Source organism: Dermacentor andersoni, chromosome 2 (assembly GCF_023375885.2).
Source record: "Dermacentor andersoni chromosome 2, qqDerAnde1_hic_scaffold, whole genome shotgun sequence".
Lineage (NCBI taxonomy): Eukaryota > Metazoa > Arthropoda > Arachnida > Ixodida > Ixodidae > Dermacentor > Dermacentor andersoni.
This window is the reverse complement of record NC_092815.1, coordinates 171488038-171510980: the sequence shown is the minus strand read 5'-3', so window position 1 is coordinate 171510980 and position 22943 is coordinate 171488038. Positions and strand designations below refer to the sequence as shown.

General features: G+C 47.5%; 1 protein-coding gene across 1 annotated transcript in view; it reads right to left on the bottom strand.

The window, feature by feature from the left end:
* LOC129387235 (uncharacterized) overlaps window positions 1-22943 on the bottom strand; it is a 43315-nt gene that overhangs the window by 10255 nt on the left and 10117 nt on the right. The window contains exons 3-7 of the mRNA XM_055076034.2: window positions 22641-22690; window positions 12605-12661; window positions 8466-8489; window positions 4421-4468; window positions 1204-1246 (exon numbers count right to left, since the gene is read on the bottom strand). Coding sequence (XP_054932009.1) covers window positions 1204-1246; window positions 4421-4468; window positions 8466-8489; window positions 12605-12661; window positions 22641-22690 — 222 coding nt within the window. The remainder of the gene's footprint in view (window positions 1-1203; window positions 1247-4420; window positions 4469-8465; window positions 8490-12604; window positions 12662-22640; window positions 22691-22943) is intronic.

Sequence of the window (22943 nt, the reverse complement as noted above, 5' to 3'; positions counted from 1 at the left end):
CATGTAAAATGCCGCAGTACGGTGCTAATGATGATGATGACATAATGACATTCCCTATGAAACGGGACGGTGAAAAAGAGTCACCTAGCATGCTTGAATAATTCTGGCATGTCACATATGTTTTTCGTTACATCAATATTTATACATCTCCATAAATTTCTTTTTATTCCTCCAGACTTGTCTATCTACCGTGTACCGCATCTATACAACTGCTACATGGCGTGTTACCTGGTGTAATTATGCGCAGCAGCAATGGAAATGCCGCACGTATAGACGCTACGCGGCGTGCATCTAACATCGCAACGCAAGTGTCACGATACGATACTAATGGTGATGATGATTTATGGGCCTTCCCTTTGAAACTCGATGGTAACATAGTCACCTAGCCAGCTTGATTTCATCAGCTAAAAATATGTTTTTTTTTCTAGCATTCTTGCATACATATCCATAAACTTCTTTTTCTTCCTCAAACCTTCTTTAACCGCCGTGTCCCGCTACCTCTGAATCTGCCACATCGCGTTCTACCTGATGTAATAATATGCAACTGCCATGCAAAACGTGCACGTATCGGCGCTACGCGGCGCGGATCTCACATCGCGTGTCTCCTCACACACTAGAAAGAGTTTACAGGGCATTCCTCCGCTGTATGCTATAGCAAGCGCTGGCGTGGCTAAGTGGTAGAGTAGGTGACTCCCACGCAGCAGGCCCGGGCGCGCTCCCGGCGATAAATTGGGCCTTGCTTTTTCTCATTCCAGATTATAGCTGCCACACACACCAGCGGCGGAGGCGGCGGCGAACACCATCGCCAACCGAAACGGCTGTTGGAATTGGCGCATCATGGCTCACGGTGTAAAAGACGAACATTCGAAACACAGTATTATTCGCCAACACTGTGGCTGTTGCAAGCAAGAATTGCTAAATAGGACAAATTGATGTTTTCAATACATAGGCGAGCACCACGTTCATTTAGGCTTAGAAATAAGACCAAGTTGCATTTAGCCAATCGCGCTATGCTAAAGTTTCGTACTAAATTTAACAGCCCCAAAACAGGAATCTGTACGTGAGCAACTGAGCGCCAAGCGCACTCTGCAGAGGAGTGTCGCACTATTTCTGCAAAATGGATCACGCTCCAAGCAACTCGGCAGCACAGTGTGCTCGTCACACGTGACCACGTCACTTAATGACGTGGCTTTAAATACTCACAATCCAAGTTGTCCGCAGGTTCCTCAAACGTCCTATCTGAAACCTGCAAATACATAATGGGAATGTCTAATTAAGCTGTCAATACGTCAACCTGCCTACTTACAGCCGAAGTGCGACACTTTGACAAATATTTGGACGCATAGTAAACCAGACGGCTTTATTGCTAATATGCAGAACCGTAGCTGCCCTTCAAGGCACTACAAGACACCGTTTGATGCACCCTGCTCTATTCAAAGACATCCTACTCAAGACATCCTGCTCTATCAAAGACATTTTGCTCTATTCAAAGACATGCGATTCTTGGGCACAAGTCTTACGGCTGACATACCGCTTCTTCTTCCCGAACAAGAGTTTATCCTACGTAACGAATGTATGCTGGTAAATAAACTGCTACCTGTTCAAGTTCATTCGAACAGTGCCAGTTTCCATCGCGATCTTTTACGATTTCGTTCGTAAAGTGCCACCGCCATGACGTTTCAGCTGCACTTTTGCACAAAACTTCAAGAACACGACAGGATCAGTGGGGATTATTAGACGGCGTCCTTTCTTTTCTGCTGATCACTATATAACCCGCTTTTTTGTCTAATAAGCCCGATGAAAGCTGTACTGATGTTTAAAAAGAAGGAACGCATGCTTATGTACATTAGTGTAGCTTTGCGAACGCAGGGATATTCACTGCGCGTAGAATACAAGCGTGTACCAAGACACAGTGAGTTGATAAAACGAGTGCATTTTCTTCTGGCCGTTTATCGGCAGGCTTGGCCACAGGCTCATGCTTGGTTGGATTAGTGTCAGTGTTGCATCGTCTCTGTAGATCATTGCTCATTTTATGTTTATTCTGTGCCATCAGTTACTGTTTAGCATAGACGGCAGTTAACGGCTATTCCCAGGAACACATTTCCTTGAATTTCACTAACCGTGAACTCGAGTATTTCGAGTACGGTTCGCAATAAGCTCTTCTTTTCGTCACATGTGGCGCTCATGGTGTGGTAGTCATAATCATAAACCTGCATCAGTCCGAAGGGCTGAAATGGAACGCAGGACTCCCCAGTGTCCTCCAGTTAGTCAGTTGGAGAGAATTCCTGAGCGGACAGAGCGGACGTAATTGTCCCAAAACTCCGGTGCGGAAGTAAAAAGGGGAGTATGGAAAAGACGCCATTTACCGTGCCGACCTTTTTCCGCGTTCTGCAGTTGCATGTGCTCAGGCGTGGTCCAGATTTATACCGTGTCGCAAATTCCTAATCTCATAGCTTCCAGCAACTCTCTGTCGCCCTCGCCTTTGTCGTCTACGCTGCGAAAGCATCGATTCTGTAGCAAAACAATGCACAACGAATAGAGAAGGAAATAAGGCATGAAGCACAATGAAGGCAGTGTGAAGCAGGCTTGCAACGGTCGCTGAAAAGGCTACAACTGGCAATGTTTAGGAAAGATGTAACAGGAACCCCAAAATTGAGCCTAGAAGGAAAGAAACTAAGGACGTAAGAAAGAATAAGACGGCAGGTCACAATCACTGAAGTAAAACATCAATGAATCATAGGGGACGGCTGCAATCCATATTAGAAAGAAGGCCGTCATTACAGGAGCGGGAGTCTTAAAGAAAGAGCTCTGCCCTCTGCTCCGATATGGGAGCAGGCCGCAGAGGATTGCAGCTAACAGGTGCTGGTCAAGGCAATCAGAGAGAGCACCTGCTATGTGGAGGGTAGCTTGCGTCGCCTGAAGGTTTCCCCTCAGTTCATTTGCTGCTCTCCTGGTTACAGAGCGTTACATGGACAGCGGTTTCCAACTTGTAGATGGACAAAACCTTTGACAAGGGGTCATGAGGAACTTATAGACACTGTTCTTATCCTAATTACGTCCAGAGCCGTGCACTCTTCAGCCTTTTTCAAGTTCGTCTTTTAACTTCCAAATTGGTATACCTTGCTCGAAACACGAGCAAGACGTTTTTGGTAAAGGCTTTGCTTTTCCGGGAAATCGCTAAGCTGCTTGTCAAGGCTTGGGGCTGCCTGCCAAATAGGATTGACGATGTTTTAATGTTCTGCACGTTTCAGTTGGCTTTGATTCCTTGTGACTAAATTATCTAGATAGACGTATTTGTTTGGTCACGAGGGCATCACCATCCGGAGTGGCACAGGGAGTGCACTTGAATGCCCCTGTAGATCTCGAGTACGTTGCGGAAAGAAACGTTCGCCTTAAGCTACGCCATGAGTACGCACGCAAAAGCAACACGTTGGTTTTACAAGAAACCCAAGCTCTATCGTAAAAAGTCCCACAGTATCTTCTTCCTCGGACCGCAGTCGTCTGCCGCGTAATGACGACAACAGTGGCAACAGGAGCGAACGCAATTGTGGCGAATCGAAGGCAGTTATGACATTTACCACGTGGCCGACGAGCGTCGTAGTTTCGGCTCGCCTTTTCCGCTCAGAGGACTTCTGGCGTCGTCGCGTATAACGACGGCTCGCCGACAGAAGCTGCGTGGATGGTGTGAACTCCTGTGCACCCCAGCTTTTCGTGTAATGTTATTGCTTGTGCTCGTGTTGCTTCTTACCATTATGCTACGAGTTGCATTGCGCTCGCATTTCGGCTTGCTTGTGGGGCCTCCCTAAATGTGCAGATTTCGACAGGCCGACTGGTATTTTGACTAGCCGGTCTCATTGTATGAAAGGCACGCATTTTGCAAAATGTTACGAACTAGCAGCGTCTACCATATTTGTGCTACTAAAGCTATGCTACGGTCAACCAGAGGGCAAATACGTTCCTTGCGAATATTGCTACCGTAGTCTGAGCGTAGTATTACAGTGCTTCACATATATGAGCTTCACAGGTTATAGAGAGGCATGGTAGTCTGGTCAACGGTTTCGCCGCGTGCATGGCTCTATGGGTCAGCATGACATATGCATCAGGCGAGGCAGTTGACACAGCTCTTCGGACGCCACAGATACCACATGGTAGCATTGTACATGATGTTTGCCTATAGTTTGCAACAGAGTATAAAAAAGACAGATATTAAAGAAAGGAAAGGAAATGAAGTCAACCGTAACGAACACCGCTTTGCTGCCCTACACTTGGGGATGGGGGAGGAGCACGTTTAAAAAGGTAAGAAGGAAATATTATGCACCATAGTGAACCCGTTGCACGACATGGACCCAGGAATAACGCCTCACAAATAAAAAAAATTGCACGCGGGAAGAATAGGCTATTCAGTAAAATATGCACTTACCTTTTGACAATCTTCAATGAATTGGTTTTCGAGTTTTCCCAAGCATCTCTATTGATAAAAAACGACACGATTACTTTCAAACTCCTAATGTGTAGAACTCTCTGCATCAATCGCGCACTTCGGAGCTCATTCAAACAGTGCTGTAAGCAATTTCAATCAAAAAGCGAACGAGGTTAACAGATTTTCAGAAATCATGTACGAAGCTCCCGTTATATACTAACCGAAATATTACTCTTAACAAGGCCCAGATTCTGGAGCACTTGCGCTAAACAGTATGATGCACTGCTTCTTGTGACCAACAACAGATATATCTTGTCAGTCTTGGATGAAAGGTTTCGCTGACGTTAGCATGCCTTGGAAAACCTTTATGGGGGCCTTTTGTGTTGAAGTACGCTTTTGTGCGCATTCATAAGTACAAGTGTTTAATTTTCCAGCTCTCCTACTTATTCCTGACTTTATGTCCTCTTTGTGAATCGCTTGTAGCTTTGTTTTGCGATTCGTAAAGCAGGTAGCTATTTGGTTTCTCCCCCTGCCACTGTGGATAATCTTACCAACAACGTTATCTTCAAGTCTCTATGTGGCTTTTACTGACATGACAGCTCAGGGTACTTTGCCACCACTGTACGACGTAATCCCTATCGATGTTGAAGTTACTCTTGACGATGATGTTGTATTTGATGGACGGGGTCGTGAGAAATCTGCTAAATGAGTTATAGTGTAGTGTTTGGTTGCACATTTAGGCTGACTACAGCAATACCTTCGCATTCAACGGCATACAGGGCGCTCTATAGCTAACGTCAGCCAAGCTGTTAAAAACACTGATATAGTATATGCGTGTGAGACCAAACGACATGATTCGGTCATGTCTTCTCCGCCACAAGGATCATTATTGTGCAATAAGAAACTAGTTTATCACAGAAGGTTATTAAGGTTTTCTGAGTTAAAGGCTTCACTTCTCATGTCAAATGTTGCTCAGTGGCTATGGTGTTGAGCTGCTGAGGACGAGGTCGCGGGATTGAATCCCGGCCACGGCGGCCGCATTTCGATGGGGGCGAAATGCGAAAACACCCGTGTACTTAGATTTAGGTGCACGTTAAAGAACCCCAGCTGGTCGAAATTCCAGAGTGATTCACTACGGCGTGCCTCATAATCAAAAAGTGATTTCGGCTCATAAAACGCCATAATTTAATTTTTTACCTTCTCATGTCAAAGCTGTTGCGGCGCGCCGAAACATACCATTCAATAGTTTTCGGCGCGGTATGTACGGTGCACGTTTTCCTTCACACGTGCGCATGCGTGAACACACTTCACTCGTACGGCGCGAAATACGCAAAGCGTCGAGTAATTATGTGCCCGCGCGTGGCGACACCAAGACCCCAAAGTGATTTGAAGGAGCTAACTCTGATAATTGCCTGGCTCAGGAACCGACGGCAAATAATCTTTCTCTAATTGTGCAAATCATTAGTACACAAGAATTGCAGTGAATGAATGAATGAATGAATGAATGAATGAATGAATGAATGAATGAATGAATGAATGAATGAATGAATGAATCAATGAATGAGTGAGTACTCAATAGCGAGCACCGCAGGACTGACTCATAGTGCCATATACTGCGCAAGCTTTTCTTTATTTTAGAAGCTTGGCCAACGTCAGCTGGGACGTCATTGTATTGGCACTAACAAGTAGCACGGCTCCGCCTTAATTAATCAAAGAAGCGATGCATGCATGTACCAACGCATCTGGCGCGGTTTTCTTTATAAAGTTCCGTGTCCGCCCGGTAACACCGCCCAGCTTCGTAGAGGGTCAGAATTTCGAAATTCGACACAATGTGAATGTGCGCAACGTATTTTGTGTGTGTGTGTGTGTGTGTGTGTGTGTGTGTGTGTGTGCGTGCGTGTGTGTGCGTGCGTGTGTGTGCGTGTGTGTGCGTGTGTGTGTGTGCGTGTGTGTGGGTGTGCGTGTGTGTGCGTGCGTGTGTGTGTGCGCGCGTGTGTGTGTGTGTGTGTGTGTGTGTGTGTGTGTGTGAGTGTGTGTGTGTGTGTGTGTGTGTGTGTGTGTGTGTGTGTGTGTGTGTGTGTGTGTGTGTGTGTGTGCCTGCCTGCCTGCCTGCGTGGGTGTCTTTGTGTGTGCCTGCGTGCGTGCGTGCGTTTGTGTGTGTGTGTGTGGTTAATGGTCACGCCCAGCCATTCGGCAAGTTTCAGCATGCTTAGGCACCATGCAGCGGTAAAACGGCGCCGATATTTTTCCTGGTGACTTTGACTTGAAAGCAAGCATACTGTGTGGCGTGCGGTTCGAGAGGTGTCCCGCTGAAGGTTTATGTGGGAGGTAGGGGCGCTCGCATCGAGACACCATTGAGCGCGGGGAACTTGAAGCTTTTCATGAGGCGGCTCATTACGCTCATAAATTAAAAGCATGAAATATTTATTTATTTATTTATTTACTTGTTTGTTTGTGTGTTTATAGGTACATTACCAAGCCCTCGTGAGACATTCTAAGAGTGGCAGTACGGATCACTTACACAAAGATCGAAATACACTAACATCTCAACAACGTGAAACAACAATTCCCTTTGTAAGATGATATTGAACCCCAGAACTTAACAACGTACACTAGAAGCAAGGAAGCAACAATTGTAATCAATATTTTTTAAAATCCAACAACGAACAAAAATGTGTATCGAAAGTCAAAGAAAACAGCGAAAAAAAACGAAATGAAACAGGAATAAAGAGGAAGTAAAGTCGCAATAGAAACTTCAAACGAGAAAAAAAAAATATCTATGTCACGTATATAAGAAATAACTGCTTTTCAGGTTTCGTGCAGATGCAGTGGTTTCGTACATCCTAAAATCATTACTCTTATCACCTTTCTCTAAAACGTGACCTTAACAAATGCTTCTTTTTATATGTTCTTTTTTATTTTATTTTTTTTGTGCGACGAATAGCTCACGACTTCGGAGGTCTCTAAATGCAATTATATTTGTCATTCGGAAAATCTTGAACGCTGTAAAACACGTATTATTTGAATGATGCAGCCATCGCTTGGTCAATACACGCGACCTATTGAGCAGTGACATTTTCGCATGTGTGCTCTACAGGATGCAACAACCCTGCCTGTAACCAATAATGATCCCATATGTGAATACGCTTCAATCGTGTGGGCCCCGCATTAAAATATTCCTTCGCGCAATCTCTGGAGTGCCCAGATTGAAAAATCGTGTTTCGTCATGTGTAGCTATACACTTCGAAGCAGCATCGCTAGAGATATGAAATACCTTAAAGTTATACATTTTGGCTGTCTTAGGTATATCATAATATACTTCTACCACCAGCTCATTCCAAGTAGCCAAACATAGCTGCCGAGTTTAGCCTAATGCCCTGCTGTGAGCATCCCGCTTTCGGAGAAACTTCTCGCTGCCTTCTGGTCACCAGCCACCATTCATCGTGGCGTTTTGAGCAGTCGGCCTATCAGATCGCACGCGCTCCGCCATGACACCCACTTGACCCACAAAGCTATCCTTAATATTGTCACGCCAACTTAAATACCAACTGCCGACCCCGATGAGGGCTAAACTAAAATACGTATCTCCGCCTCTCATTGTTTCTATTGGAAAATCCTTACTTCTATTCTCCGCAAGACATTTAGTAAATGAAGCGACGCACACGTTTGTCTTGTCCTCTTGCATGGGTGCTTTGTGAATTCCAGCTTCGAAATATGTGAACCATTTAGCCAGACCTCATTAGCTGCTTTTCAATTCATCAGACAGACTTTTGACGCATGTTGAGAAAAACGGTTTTCAGCGCAGTTAACTAATGATTACAGTTTCGGAGCGAACGCCTATTTTCTAAGACTTATTGCGTGTTGACTTCTTTGTGTAAGCGCAACGCAGAGTTCAATTCTGTTATTGCGGCAGCTTTGTGTTTACAGTGACAGCAAAGGCAGGTGACATAATCATAGTGAATGAAGCAACAAAGCTCGTTGTTTTTAGACTCGACATTGATATGCGGAGTCTCCAACATGCCTGGAATAATGAAACTATACTTACACCTGCACGGCCTAGTTCATAAGCCTGCGCATGTTGAAAAAAAAATTTAAAAGAAGGTTTACAAACATGAAAGGTGAGTTCCGCAATTAGAGAGAGAGAAGGCGAGGGAGAAACGTTTAATAATGAAAAAGAAATCTATGTAAACTACAGCCCCTATGATGTTTCCGGCATGGTGCTTAGATTAGGTTATTTGTTTCTCTTCTCAAAAGGCAAATAGGTAACTAACCTCTCATATATCGCTGTACGGTGGGCAAGCGTCACACTTGTAAGGATCCAGTCGTTTGGTGTGACGACTGAGCTCCTTAGCCCAGCGATGCAGATTCTTAGCAGTGAGGATAGCCCACTACTTATTCATAGCAGTTAAAGATGCACGTCAGAAGTAAATGTGGAAAAGGTGCAGGTCATTAAAGTACTACTCCAACTTCAGTGAAGCTGCTCCCCGCAAAGAGAAAGAAAAAAAAAGGCATTTTGCCGTGTGCCACATTGCTTTTCTAGGAACGGTCAGCTGTGCCAAATGTATCCAGTCCACGACAAAGAAACTACAGCGATCGCTTTTTTCTTTTCCATCTGAAGTTGCCACTAAAAGGCCAAGCCGCCTATGAGGTAAGTAGTCCTTCCCATCAATGATATTCCTTTAATGTCATCCAACATTCAGGACGGGCTCATCCTGCTCCTAACGTGGGCCGAGCTTCGTTCGTACAACTGTTGCAGCGCGCAAAAGAACATAATTGGAATAGAACCGTCACATTATTTCCGCTCTAGGCTTGTTCTTCAGCACTACAAGTGCTCTCAGTGCCTAATACGCTAACAATTTCGTGCTACTCCTGCCGGAACACCACAATAGTGGCAAATTCAAAGAAAAATATCTTACTGTAAAATAAACGTAAAAATCCTCTAGGACATATCGCTTGACACATTGATCAGAAATTCCGAAAATGAGAAAAAAATGCTGCGTTCACAACTTCATTTTCCATGTAGCCATGTGTTCGCGCAGCCGATATTTAAGGTACGTAGCGTAATACATCAAACGAGAGCCGTCAATTACATAATTTCACAGTTACGGAGTAATGCATTAGCTTGTGTATTCATTACTCTCGCTTTGTCTCTCGAGGAACAGTGGCTGCATATTTCAGTCAACTGTCCGCAAAATTTACAAAGTCGATTTTTTGACATATATACGCCAGTGCTTGCAGTAAACCTTAGACGCTGATAATAGTAGGTTCTACCTCGCAGTTTATTAGAAACACCAATGAATAGCGAACGTGGTGGGCGTCAAATGAAAACAAACGTTCTTTAGAATGCACGCTTAGTACTGCAGATACGGTGTCCTGGTTAATCGCCACTCAAAGATGTTGCACGCGAAGGCCAGCACATGCGAACCAATTCAGGTGCTACACTACTGTAAACTGTGTACCATATGTGATGAAATATTCTCTTGTTCACCCCTCAGATGTCCAAGACCAAAAATCGAGCGAGGCTGAGCGAGAGGGCAGGCTAACCGTTCCGGATGAAGAGATATGCCTACAATGGGCACACAAAACGCGCCTCAAAATTGAGACAACGAGTACATTAAAAAATTGCCCATTTCAATTACTAAATTACTTCGGTGTTAGGAAAAAGAAGCCGGCAATAATACGTAGACCCTTCGTTTACTCTCATTTCCGCTTTCTTAGATGTTGGCTGATATGCGTGGCAATATGGCGGGTTGAATAGCCTAATGCCTGGTATGCAGGGCATTGATGTATATTGGTTTTCAGAGCGCTGCATAGGCGGCGCCACAAACCTTATGTCCGGCTACTGCGGGAACCAGTAATAGCAGGTGAATGCACTGGGTGAAAGTGTGGTGAGTCGATGAAAGTGTTACACCCACCTTGAAGCCAGACATAATTAAACTATACATATAGTAAGGTGCAAACGTTGCCACTTCTAGAATTTTGCTGAGAGGAGTTCCAACTCGCGGATCGGCGCTGTAAAGCTGAAGTTATATTTGAGCAGACATGTACTGAGCCAGCATCCGTCAGGAAAGTGAAATTGTAAATTGCTTTTGGCTTCCAAGTATTTGAACATACCAATGTAAGACATGACGCTGTCGAAAGTTCGGCTACTCTTTACTGACTCATGATGCGATATAAATGCACCGCAGCTCTTGCTAGGGGCCACTTGCACAAGGTCTACGGTTGCCAAAATGCGTTGAAAACGCAGCCTCAAAAGGAAATGAACTGCCATAGTAAGCACTTCCGAAATAATTAAAGTATGATGAATGAGGAACTCCCTGGATTCCATCGCTATGAAAAAGCCGGGCGCCTCGAAACACAATGGATGCTTGCTTTACACTATGCGCCTAGAAGGCGGGAAGGTAGGCGCGCGGTTCAGGACACTAAGGGAACATTCTGTAGCGAGTGGGACACCAATTAAAGAAGCACGCAAGGGGGCGAGCACTTTGAAAGCTCCTTTCCCTCTCGACACCACGAGGAAGATCAGGTCACATGGGACTTTTGGTTATCCTAGACGTGAATTTATTGCATCCGAGAGAACGTGACCGTTTAGTGCCAAGTGAACGATCATTGATACGCAACGAGTTTATGAACGAGCCGTGAAGATGGGTGCGAACTCATTGCAGTACTTCGATCAGCAATATTCTCACACTACGCTAGCCACTGTGAAAAAAGTGACATCTGGGCAAGCGAGCTTGCGCTGACGAAAGAAAGAATCATTTGGACTACTAAGATTCTTTTTATTAAAATAAACACCTGTCCTGATAATACAGAGTTATTTTTATTCGCTAGGCTAGGCGGCGTGATGTCAGTGAAACTAGGCACCAAATTAGACGCACCATGTCAGCGAAATCAGAAAACGTCGAGTCTACACAGGGAAGGACTGCTACACAAAGGGCGCGGGTTTGAATCCCACCGTGATAGCCGCACTCCGATGGGGACCGAAATGCAAGAACGCTCGTGACCGTGCATTTGGGGCACTTATTCCAGAACCTTCCACTATGGCGTGTCTCATTATGATATCGTGATTTTGGCTCATAAAATCCCGGAATTTCACTAATAATTATTCGGAACGAGGAAGCAGGTATCAGAAGTAGACATAGGAGCAGTGCACTAGCATCCTAGTGTCAACCGTGTCAGCGATATCATCAAACGGGCTGCAGCCGTGCCGCCTAGCGAATAACGTCTGGGCGCCTCTGACTGAAACGCCAATAACGATTTTACGCAATCGTTCGGTTTCCTCTTTATACGGCACTTATGGCAGATGGTCATCCCGGTGCAGAAATGAGCTGGCACAGCACAAGATGCTTTTCCGCTGTCGTGGCAATCACGCATCAGCGTAATGTGGCTATCTGAAGCGTGCCTGAAAGTTCGACAATGGAGATGTCTAGGTTTCATTTATAGACCAAGGTATCGAGATCAAACAATTTTTCATTGTTCGGCGTTTCTGGATATCTGCAATATGTTACTCACTGCGTCAAAGAAAAAGGAACGGGGCGGAATTTCTTTACAAAAAGCTTTGTCAGAAAATATATCCCTATCAATAAATCTCATATGTCGCATATTACTCATATCCATTAATCTCCCATCAGTAAATTAGAACGCATGTTCTTTTTTTTGCTCTCATATGATCATGCGACATTACTGCATGTATGTCATGTATCATATGAGATTTTTCTGATGGAGCTAAAACTTGTATTTCTAGAATAAGAAATCCTAGGGAATACGAAATATGTGGAGGACTAGCCACACTAGAAAAGCAGTTGCTATTTTGCTAATTCATAGTGTCCGATGTTTTCATATACACATAACTGACATGTACAAGGTAAGTTATATTACTTTTCCTTTGTGTTCAAAAATATCAAACAACGTGAACACCACACAAAGCGTGGTTCCGGCATGTCTTTATTAGGAAGGCCTTTAAAAGCTAGGCTTGTGTTTTCGTTTCTTGTTCACTATTAGCTCTCCCTATAAAATACCATCGACACCAGGTAATATGAGAGCGTGTTGGCAATATCGCGACAACGGACCATTGTTCTGTTGATGCTATCGGCTGTTTTCCGTCTAGTGGGACAACATTAGACTAATCTGGCGCAGGTGCATGGAGCCGAGCTAACTACTGGAAATAAGACAGGTGCAACTTACGTGTTCTTCCTCGAATACACGGTCCACATCATCGCAGTTCCATAGGGGCTTTATTTTCTGGATGACAAAAGAAACACATAAACTAGCAATATGGCCAGGTTTCCTGACGCGTGCAGTTTTTCACTTACCCAAACTGTCACGGGTATTGCAGGAGTAGAAGCGTATTACGCTCGACATTTAAAACAGACCACAAGATTAATGCTCGCTGCGGCGATCACAAAGTCCCGCTATGAAAAACTTTAGTAGAGCGACATCTTGTCACTGAACCTAGGTTTCCTTCTATATCCGGACTTCAGTGATATTGGATTTAAAAAGAAATATGCATCTTCTTGCGCGACTTCATACACTAATGCCTTAACATCATGCGCGCAACGTGCGCGCATGATGGAATGCAAAAGGAGAGAAAGAAAAATGAATTTATAGATTGTAGTCCACAAGGATACCGTATGCACAAGAGAAAAACGCAGAACAGACTATAAAGTGGGCGGAGACGAACATGAATGCTTTTTTCCCGACACAGTTGCATGTACTCGTGCTGCATTACATCACCTTTTCGCCAGCTTTATCCACTTCCCTACTTTTTGAATTTCTGCAAATCACATGGGTTAGCAGAAGAATTATGCAAGCTTTGAGGATTCGTCAGAAATATTTGGGCAATGCATAAACCTTGACACTCTCTGGCAAAAATGGAAGGCGACTTATGATATAAGAGTCGCCGTTTCGCCTTAAGGGTGAGGCATTAATAGGGATATGGAATTACGAAAAAAAAACTACACGAAGTAAGGCTTGTAGGTTTATCAGCCGCATTGATTGCAGTAAAAACTCGCTTACTCAAAAAACTAACAAGCATGGTGTCACGCCCGGACAGAGAAACATAAAAAAAGCTCTCCCTCAACGAGCGGGGACACTCGCGTCATCGCGACTACCTGTGGCCATAGAAGTGTTTGACGGAGGGCGGGGGGGATAGTGTGTCTTGGTGAAGTAGTCAGCTGTTCGAATCCATAGATGATTGCAGTATCTGTAATATCTTAAAATCAGACTTTGCGTATTGTGAGGTGCCCGGCATGGCACGAAAGAACTGAAGCTCGCTTTGATATCTAACAGCCCCTTCACGAGCGCGAAGACACTGCAGTGTTTAACCGAACGGTTGTGTTCCGAGGACCCATTTCACGTATATGTAGGATCGCGCGCAGTGGCGATGGCAATGTCACAAGCCTGATGCGGCTTGTTGTCAGTCTTTACTTCCGTCCTTAACCCGGTCGCGCTCTTTTCAGTTTAACACCTTACCAATCCCCCGCCGTGCACAGGGGAGGGAAAGCACGCAGTGTTACGTTTCGCCTACGACGCGCGGTATAGCCGGCGCGGATGCAACGGACGCCGGGGCTTCGTTCAAAGTGGCGGACATTTTGGCCCGTTCAGCGCTGCCGCAACGCCTCCTGCCATGCGCGTCCAGGCATGTTTCAATGCCACGTGTCTTCGTGTGTGCGTGTGTGTGTGTGTGTGTGCATGTTGGTGCCCACGCTTGTCAAAGCGCGGCAGCCGGGGAGAGGAGCTCCCCAACTGTGAAGCGAGGAGGTCTGACCGGCGCCGGCCCGGCGGATGCGTCACCTTCTAGTCTCAACGTGTCCGCGCGGCGCCGTCACGTGCTCCTCATCCCGAGCCGTTCCTTCTTGCCCTCTACTCCGAGAATATAAAAGCAGCAGCCCACGGACGCCGAGGGAGGCTCCGAATTCTTCCGTCGACTAACGTGCTCTCCCGTCTCTCCACTTCAGTCGACCTGACCGGCCGCTCTTTTGCGATGCTAGAATAAACAAGTTGTTCTGTTAGCAGTCGACTCATCCTTTGCCAGGGCCTTCGGATGCTTCCAGCTGTGCCTCACGCCGCCAGGCCAACGCTACCCTTGGGGCTTGCGACCCAGATGCAACAACTGGCTGCCAGCGGTGAGATCGCGACAACGGAGGCCAGCAGCGAAGATATGCGGTTAACTGTATGCTGAGCAGCACAACGACCATCCGGGAGCAGTGCAACGAGCCCTGTGTGATGACTGGTTGCCTGCAGCGGAACGACTGCGCTGAATTCTTGGCTGCGAGGTTTGCTGAGTGCGGGACTTTCTTCTTCTGAGTTTTGCCAGGCTTTTGTTAGTGTCAGAAACAGAGCTGATAATTGTGGTTGTCGTTGCTGCCGGGTTAGTTTGCGGCAAGACAATAGTAGGCAGTAGAGAAAGCAGCATTCAGAGCAGCCATGGATTGGAAGTCGTTGCGCAAACCGAAGTTGCTGGAGCTTGCAAGAGAGCTGGGTCTGGATGTCTCAGACAAACTCAGAAAACCAGAGCTGCTAAGGGCTATTCTTGAGTTAGAAGCTGAGGATGACGAGCTGTCGGAATGCCTTGAGACCATTGAGGAGAGGGAGACGGCAAAAAGACAGGAGCGCGAACGTAAAGAACAGACAGAGAAAGATGAGGGCGAGCGTACAGAACAGAAAGAGAAAGATGAGCGCGAACCTAAAGAACAAAAAGAGAAAGAAAAAGAGGAGCGCGACCGTCAACACGCTTTGAAAATGAAGCGTCTCGAGGTAGAGATGGAACGCGCTCGTAATGGAAGTCAGGCACACGGTGCAGGAGAACGAGTATCGTTCAAAATGACTGACCTGATGCGGCCGTTTAAGCTTGGAGAGGACATTGGTTTGTTCCTGGTTAACTTTGAGCGAACGTGCGAGAAGCAGGGGTTCTCTCGGGAAACGTGGCCACAGCGCTTGCTCACTTTGTTACCCGGCGAGGCGGCCGACGTAGTCGCTCGCTTGAAGAGAGAGGAGGCAGAGGATTTCGACAAAGTGAAATCGAGTCTGCTAAAAAAGTACAGGCTGTCAGCGGAGGTGTTCCGTCGGAAATTTCGGGAAAATGAGAAAGGCAGAAGTGAGTCATATACAGAGTTTGCCTACAGGCTTATGTCAAACATGCAGGAGTGGCTCAAAGAAGAGAAAGCGTTTGGTGACCACGAGAAAGTTCTGCAGTGTTTTGGGCTGGAACAGTTTTATAGTCGGTTGCCTGAGAACGTGCGGTACTGGGTCTTGGATAGGCCAGACGTTAGTACGGTGGCTAGAGCCGCCGAGCTAGCCGAGGAGTTTGTGACGCGTCGGGCTCGCGGAGCTAAGGACGGTCAAAAGGGTGAATTTGGCTCCACGTTTGAGAGGCCGAAGTTGACACCCATGAGAGCAAGGGGGGACACACGTAGTGCGGATGCGAGTGAAAGCAGTCCGACCGAACGTAAGGAGACGGCGGCAGCCGAAGCCGAACGCAGAAAGCGGTTCGAAACGAGGCAAGTGCGCGTGTGTTATACGTGCCAGAAGCCGGGTCACTTTTCGGCGCAGTGTCCGGAAACAAAAACAAAAGTCGTGTTTTTGTCATTATGCAGCACTGACGAGAACATGAAGCTTCTCGAGCCTTACATGCGAGACCTCCTCGTGAACGGGAAAGAGTGCCGAGTGCTTCGCGATTCCGCAGCTACAATGGATGTAGTTCACCCCTCTTACGTAGAACCCGATATGTTCACGGGCGAGTGCGCATGGATCAAGCAAGCCGTGGAAGCTCATAGCGTGTGTCTGCCCGTAGCAAAAGTGCTTATTGAAGGACCTTTCGGAGCGCTTGAGACGGAGGCCGCAGTGTCATCTATGCTTCCCCCCCCAGTACCCGTGCCTATTTTCGAACAGGTCCGACCACCTCCTGCGCGAGAAAGGGCTTTTGTTTGGTGAGGCTAGCGTTCAGGCCTTAACCAGATCGAAAGTTCGGGAGCTCGCTGGAAAGGCGGTAGTTGCGGGACCGACGTTGTCGAACAATGAGAAAGGGTCAGAGGCGCAGCAAGCTGATATTCAGAGCACGTCCGAACTGAATAAAATTGAGCCTGTAGCAATGAAGGCACCAGATACTGGAGAAGACATGCCCGACACGGGAAAGTTGGAAGAGCTATCTGCAGATTTGCTCATCGCGCCTACGTCAGATGGACTCAATAGCTTGCTAAAAGTCAGCCGGTCGGCTTCGATAGCCGAGCAAAAAACGGATGGCAGCCTAGAAAACATGCGCTATAATGTCAAGGAACGTATCGCCAAGAAAAATGCTCGTTTTGTGGAAAGAGACGGGGTCCTGTACCGGAAGTATCTAGACCGCAGAGGAGTGGAGTTCGATCAGCTGATCGTGCCTCAGTGCTACCGTCAGGATCTGTTGCGCTTGTCGCATGGGGGTTCGTGGTCCGGACACCTTGGAGTTAAGAAAACTAAGGACCGTCTCTTGCAAGAGTACTATTGGCCAGGGTGGTTTCGGGACGCAGACCACTTTGTGAGGACATGTGACACCTGTCAGCGGGTGGGCAAACCAGGGGACAAATCGAGGGCGCCGTTGAAGTTGGTACCTATCATTACGGAGCCTTTTAGACGGCTCGTTATTGATACAGTGGGACCTCTGCCGGTAACAGCCACGGAGTACAGACACATTTTGACTGTGATCTGCCCAGCGACAAAGTTCCCTGAAGCAATGCCGCTTAAAGAACTCAGCTCAGTGGAGATAGTCAATGCACTACTGTCCATATTTGCGCGAGTTGGTTTTCCTGCGGAAATGCAGTCTGATCATGGCACAGTGTTTACTAGCGCTTTGACGACAGCCTTTCTCGAAAGGTGTGGGGTAAAGCTGTTACACAGCTCAGTGTACCACCCACAGTCGAATTCCGTTGAGAAGCTCCACTCCGTCATGAAGCGCGTGTTGAGAGCATTGTGGTTTGAACAACAAACTGATTGGGAGCTGTGTCTGCCTGGTGTGATGTTTGAATTAAGGACCGCGCCGCATGCGGCTACGGGGTTTTCGCCAGCTGAGCTGGTGTGCGGTCGCTCGCTGCGGTCTCCGCTTCGCATGCTTCGAGACTCGTGGGAAGGCAGGGGCGACGACCCAGTCGTGCTGGAGTACGTGCTTAGGCTCCTCCAACGCTTAAGAAGGGCACAGGAGTTGTCAGGTGAAGCAATGGCAAAGGCCAGCAGAGGGCCAAGGTTTATTATGATCGGACAGCCAGGGCCCGTCGTTTTGAGGTGGGCGATGAGGTAATGATATTGCGCACATCGCTAAAAAACAAACTCGACGTGCAGTTGGAGGTCCCAGCACGGGTTGTTCAAAAACTGCCGGACGTTAACTACGTGGTGAGTCTGCCAGGAAAGCGAAAAGCACAGCAAGTTTACCACTGTAATCTGCTCAAACCCTATAGACAACGAGAAGCAGTGGTGTGCATGATGGTAAACGTTCCCGAAGAGCGTCCGGTCGAGCTTCCGGGACTAGGCTCAGTGACGAACAGGAAAGACACCGATCAAGTCATTAGTGACTTAATCAGTAAAGCACCGCTGTCGCCTGAGCAGAAAACCGAACTGCACCAGCTCTTACAAGAGTTTAAATGTCAGTTCTCTGAGAGGCCTGGTAGGACTTCTGTCCATACTCATGAAATAGAACTTACCTCCCCAGAGCCAGTACGATCCAAGGCGTACCGGGTGTCACCCCGCCAGCGCGATATTATGGAGACTGAGGTAAAGAAAATGCTACAGCTCGGTGTTATTGAGGCGGGTGAGAGTGATTATACCTCCCCTTTGATTTTAGTTGAGGTACCGGGCAAGGATTTTAGTTGAGGTACCGGGCTCGTCCTTACGTCGACTACCGCAGGCTTAATTCCATCACTAAGGATCAAATTTATCCGATCCCTAACATCGAGGAGCGCCTTGAGAAAGTTAGTAGCGCTCAGTTTATTTCACCCTAGATCTTGTCAGGGGTTATTGGCAAGTTCCACTTACAGAAGAGGCTAGTAGGTATGCGGCGTTCATTTCACCAATGGGAACATTCCGTCCTAAAGTGTTGAGTTTTGGTTTGAAGAACGCGCCATACTGCTTTTCAAGCCTCATGGATAAAGTGTTGCGGGGACAGCAAGAATTCGCTTTACCGTATTTAGACGACGTAGCGATATTCTCCGCATCCTGGTCTGAGCATATGGCACACTTGCGGGCAGTGCTAACCCGCCTGCGCGAAGCGGGCTTGACAGTCAAGGCTCCCAACTGCCAGTTAGCTCAGGCCGAGGTTGTCTACCTCGGTCACGTGATTGGTCGGGGTTGTCGCCGCCCCTCTGAAGTAAAGGTGGCCGCTGTGCGAGACTTCCCGCAACCGCGCACGGAGAACGATATCGGTCGTTATTAGGTGTCGCCGGCTACTATCAGAGGTACATCCCTGGTACTCTGATATCGCGGCTCCCCTGACGGATGCTCTAAGAAAAACAGAGCCCCAAACAGTCGTCTGGGACGAGACAAAGGAAAGAGCTTTTAGCGCCCTAAAGAGCACCCTAACAAGCCAGCCTGTACTACGATCGCCAGACTACACAAAAGGGTTCGTTGTTCAGTACGATGCCAGTGAGCGAGGCATGGGCGTTGTACTGTGCCAACGGGAAAATGGAGAAGTGGAACACCCCGTCCTGTATGCTAGTCGTAAGCTGACCAGTCGTGAGCAGGCGTACAGCGCCACCAAGAAAGAGTGTGCGTGTCTCGTATGGGCCGTTCAGAAATTGTCATGCTACCTAGCCGGCTCGAGGTTTATCACTGAGACGGATCACTGCGCTCTCCAATGGCTGCAGACCATCTCTTCCAAAAATGGCCGCCTCCTGCGCTGGAGCCTCGCTCTGCAACAATATTCCTTTGAGGTGCGTTACAAAAAGGGGAGTCTCAACGGTAACGCCGATGGCTTAAGTCGAGTCCCCTAACGTAGGAATCAGCCTCAAAGTTATTTGCTACTGATGTTTTTCTTCCTGAGGCAGGATTTTTAGCATATTGCTTTTGTTTAGTGTTTCAAAGTCATGACGTGCTTTCTAGTGCAATTTTCCAATTTGTGGACGCGTTCTGAGTGCTGCTAGACTACTGTAAGGAACTAGGCAGTAGTACAAAAGGGGAAAGAGCCTGGCATGGCTTAGTGAGGGTTGTGTCGTGCTTGCTGACTGAGCGGTTGAGTTTCGGCGTAGTTCTGACGCTTGCTGGGAACGAGAACAAAAATGGCAACTCTCCCGAAGTCACTTTGCAGTGTCCTGTGTGAACCTGAACGTGAGAACGAGGCCTTCTCTGTGCGCTGCGCTCAAGAAACGCCGAGGGACGACCGACTTCGGTTACGAGCATCATCGAGCAACATCCCTCCGGACAGCGGATGCAGTCCCCTGACCATCGGGATCTCCTTCTCCCGACGGGGCGGTCTGTTACGTTTCGCCTACGACGCGCGGTATAGCCGGCGCGGATGCAACGGATGCCGGGGCTTCGTTCAAAGCGGCGGACATGTTGGCCCGTTCAGCGCTGCCGCAACGCCTCCTGCCATGCGCGCCCAGGCATGTTTCAATGCCACGTGTCTTCGTGTGTGCGTGTGTGTGTGTGTGCATGTTGGTGCCCACGCTTGTCATAGCGCGGCAGCCGGGGAGAGGAGCTCCCCAACTGTGAAGCGAGGAGGTCTGACCGGCGCCGGCCCGGCGGATGCGTCACCTTCTAGTCTCAACGTGTCCGCGCGGCGCCGTCACGTGCTCCTCATCCCGAGCCGTTCCTTCTTGCCCTCGACTCCGAGAGTATAAAAGCAGCAGCCCACGGACGCCGAGGGAGGCTCCGAATTCTTCCGTCGAGTAACGTGCTCTCGCGTCTCTCCACTTCGGTCGACCTGACCGGCCGCTCTTTTGCGTTGCTAGAATAAACAAGTTGTTCTGTTAGCAGTCGACTCATCCTTTGCCAGGGCCTTCGGATGCTTCCGGCTGTGCCTCAGGCCGCCAGGCCAACGCTACCCTTGGGGCTTGCGACCCATATGCAACAGCAGTGACCCGCGGATGCTTGCGCGGTAAAGGATACCGCCATAGTTGTCCCGTGTGCCCTTGGAGTCGTGTACAAGAATATCTGATCCAGCATTCAAGTATACGTTAGACATACTGAACCGGCTGTCAGTGCACTCTTAAAGGTGGGCGAAAGCGCCACAAAAACGGTCTGCTTGCCCGTCTACGTGGCAATGAACTGGCGGGATGCGGATACGAAGCAGAAATGGGGGGGGGGGGGGGGGGGGGCGCTCATCTGGTGCAGTTTCTGCACGGTGGCGAGATGAAAACGAGAATTTGTGAGGCTTGCTATAGAAAGGGTACAGGGGACAATATTTTAGCCATCCCTTTGTAGCACTCCGTGAGTGTCATCTTTCTTCAGTTTTGGTACGGCGATGTAATTCACGTGCTTGTTCAATGCTCTCGTCTAAGCTAGGGAGGAGAGTTTTGAAAAAAAAAGTTTCAGCTGCACTGAACCAATGTAGGTTTACGCGCAAGCGAGCGAATACTTGTAGCTGCGTCTGTTCTTGCCAGAGCCAGCTACACTACTTGAATATATGCGTTGGATCTTTCATACTTTTTTTAAATGTCATGATTACTGAGAAAGATGTGAGGTGGATAGAGTCACCCTGCGGTAGAGATTGTCGAGCTGCAGGTACAAAGCTTGACGGCAAAGCTGCAGCATAGGTTGCGATAGTAGGCAAACTGCTGAATGCAGGAAAGTCTAGTCACACGAAAGCAGGCGAGCTGTTGTGATGGAAGCCACGGGCTTGTCATATGTACCATCCGCATAAATTGAAACGCGAACAGGAAATAACTGATCGTGAGGCCTGCTACGCGTAATTACATGGAAGTTCGACATGCAGTCGCTCTGTAGCCGGTTGGTAAGCATGGAGCTGTCACACGTGTCCGTCTTGAAGTCTTAATAAGGCCGTTGTTTCAAAGGCATGCGAACTTACAGATGCAACTACGCACTGGCGAAGTTTCAGAATGGTTCGCGTTTAGATTTCTGGTGATATCACATCCTTGAAGTTTCGATGTAAATGGGCGTCCGGCTAGAACGATCACGAGCGATGACTTCCGATTGCCCAGGGATAAGAGAGGGCTGTTGGAATCGGGTCTGTCGTACCACGTTTACCGCTTTTATAATTATGTCGATGCTGTTGTTGCGTCGTCCCTTGTAATTTGCCCGTTACATCGCTGTCAAAAAATGTTGCACGTTGAATGTCTTTGAAAGCCCCGAGCCACCTCAAAAACAGGCCTCGCAGAAAGGCGTTGAGATGGACTGCAGAGTCGGCGGAACTCCAGCCGGCGACAATTGTTATAAATCACAAGATCGACCAATTCCGAACAATGCTGAAAGCCATTGTGTCGGCTTATTCTGCAAATTCAGAAAGTGGTTGGGTAGATAAAATTGTAACAGGGCCATGTTGCGCAAGAAATACATAAGAACTTACAGTTCGGTGGTCACCACACAAGAATGTGGGAAGGTGATCAAAACTGTTATTTCTTTGGCTTAACTGCAGTTAAGTGCAGGTCAGTAGCCTGTATTTCGGAGAAGCCTATAACTGGCTGGGTCTACGGAAATGCTTTAACGCATTACATGCTCGCCACTATTTTCTCTATAACAGTATTACTGTCACAATCTTACATAAAGAAAATGGGAATCTAAGCACACACCTGAACCACTTGGAGTAACATGCCTACCAAATGCTGCCAATTACACACGGCAAAAGCACATAATTTGCAGGTCCGCGTCAACAACACATGCCGGTTTATTACCATCACTGCAGCACTGAACCTGCACCCCAAGAAGGTTCCAGTTACATGTCCGGAGAGTCTACTATGCGAGAGAAAAAATTCGTTTTCAAATTGCTTCAATATAGGAGCACCAGTTCTTTTTTCACGTTTTCGAATAAAGCCAGTGTGTGATATGCCTCACGTGAAAATATGCATATTTTCCTCTAGCTTACAACGAAACTGATTTAATAAATTGCGACTAGCTGCAGATTAAAAGTTGTCTGCCTTCCCTTCTGGTGCACTACGACGGCTCACCATTGTACCGCTTGCGCGGTACGTTCAGTGGGCTATTACTGTTGGCAAAGCCAAAACGTTTTCAGAGTCTCTGTTGGTAAGCAACAAATGGTCTATAAAGGTACACCTTCTTAACGCAAATGAAACACTTTAGCGCTTACCTTGTCCACACATCTCTTGCTGTAGGATATCCATACCCGGCTGCACAACTCTGAAAGAAAGTTTAGTGAGCTGTCTGCTTTAAAAAGAAACCTGTGAAAAAACTTTAGTGTTAGATCACGACATAGGTGGTAAGCCGCGACCACTGCAGTGTCTGAGAGCACGAACTCTTGGCAACCGTCCAACGCCTCTATTTGTGGCCTTCCTTAAATTCCATCTCAGGTAACGTTCCGCATATTGCTGCGGTGCGCCTTCGTGCTTTCCGCTGCGTCACAACTTCACGCATGTTGCGCCCTCTGTCGCAA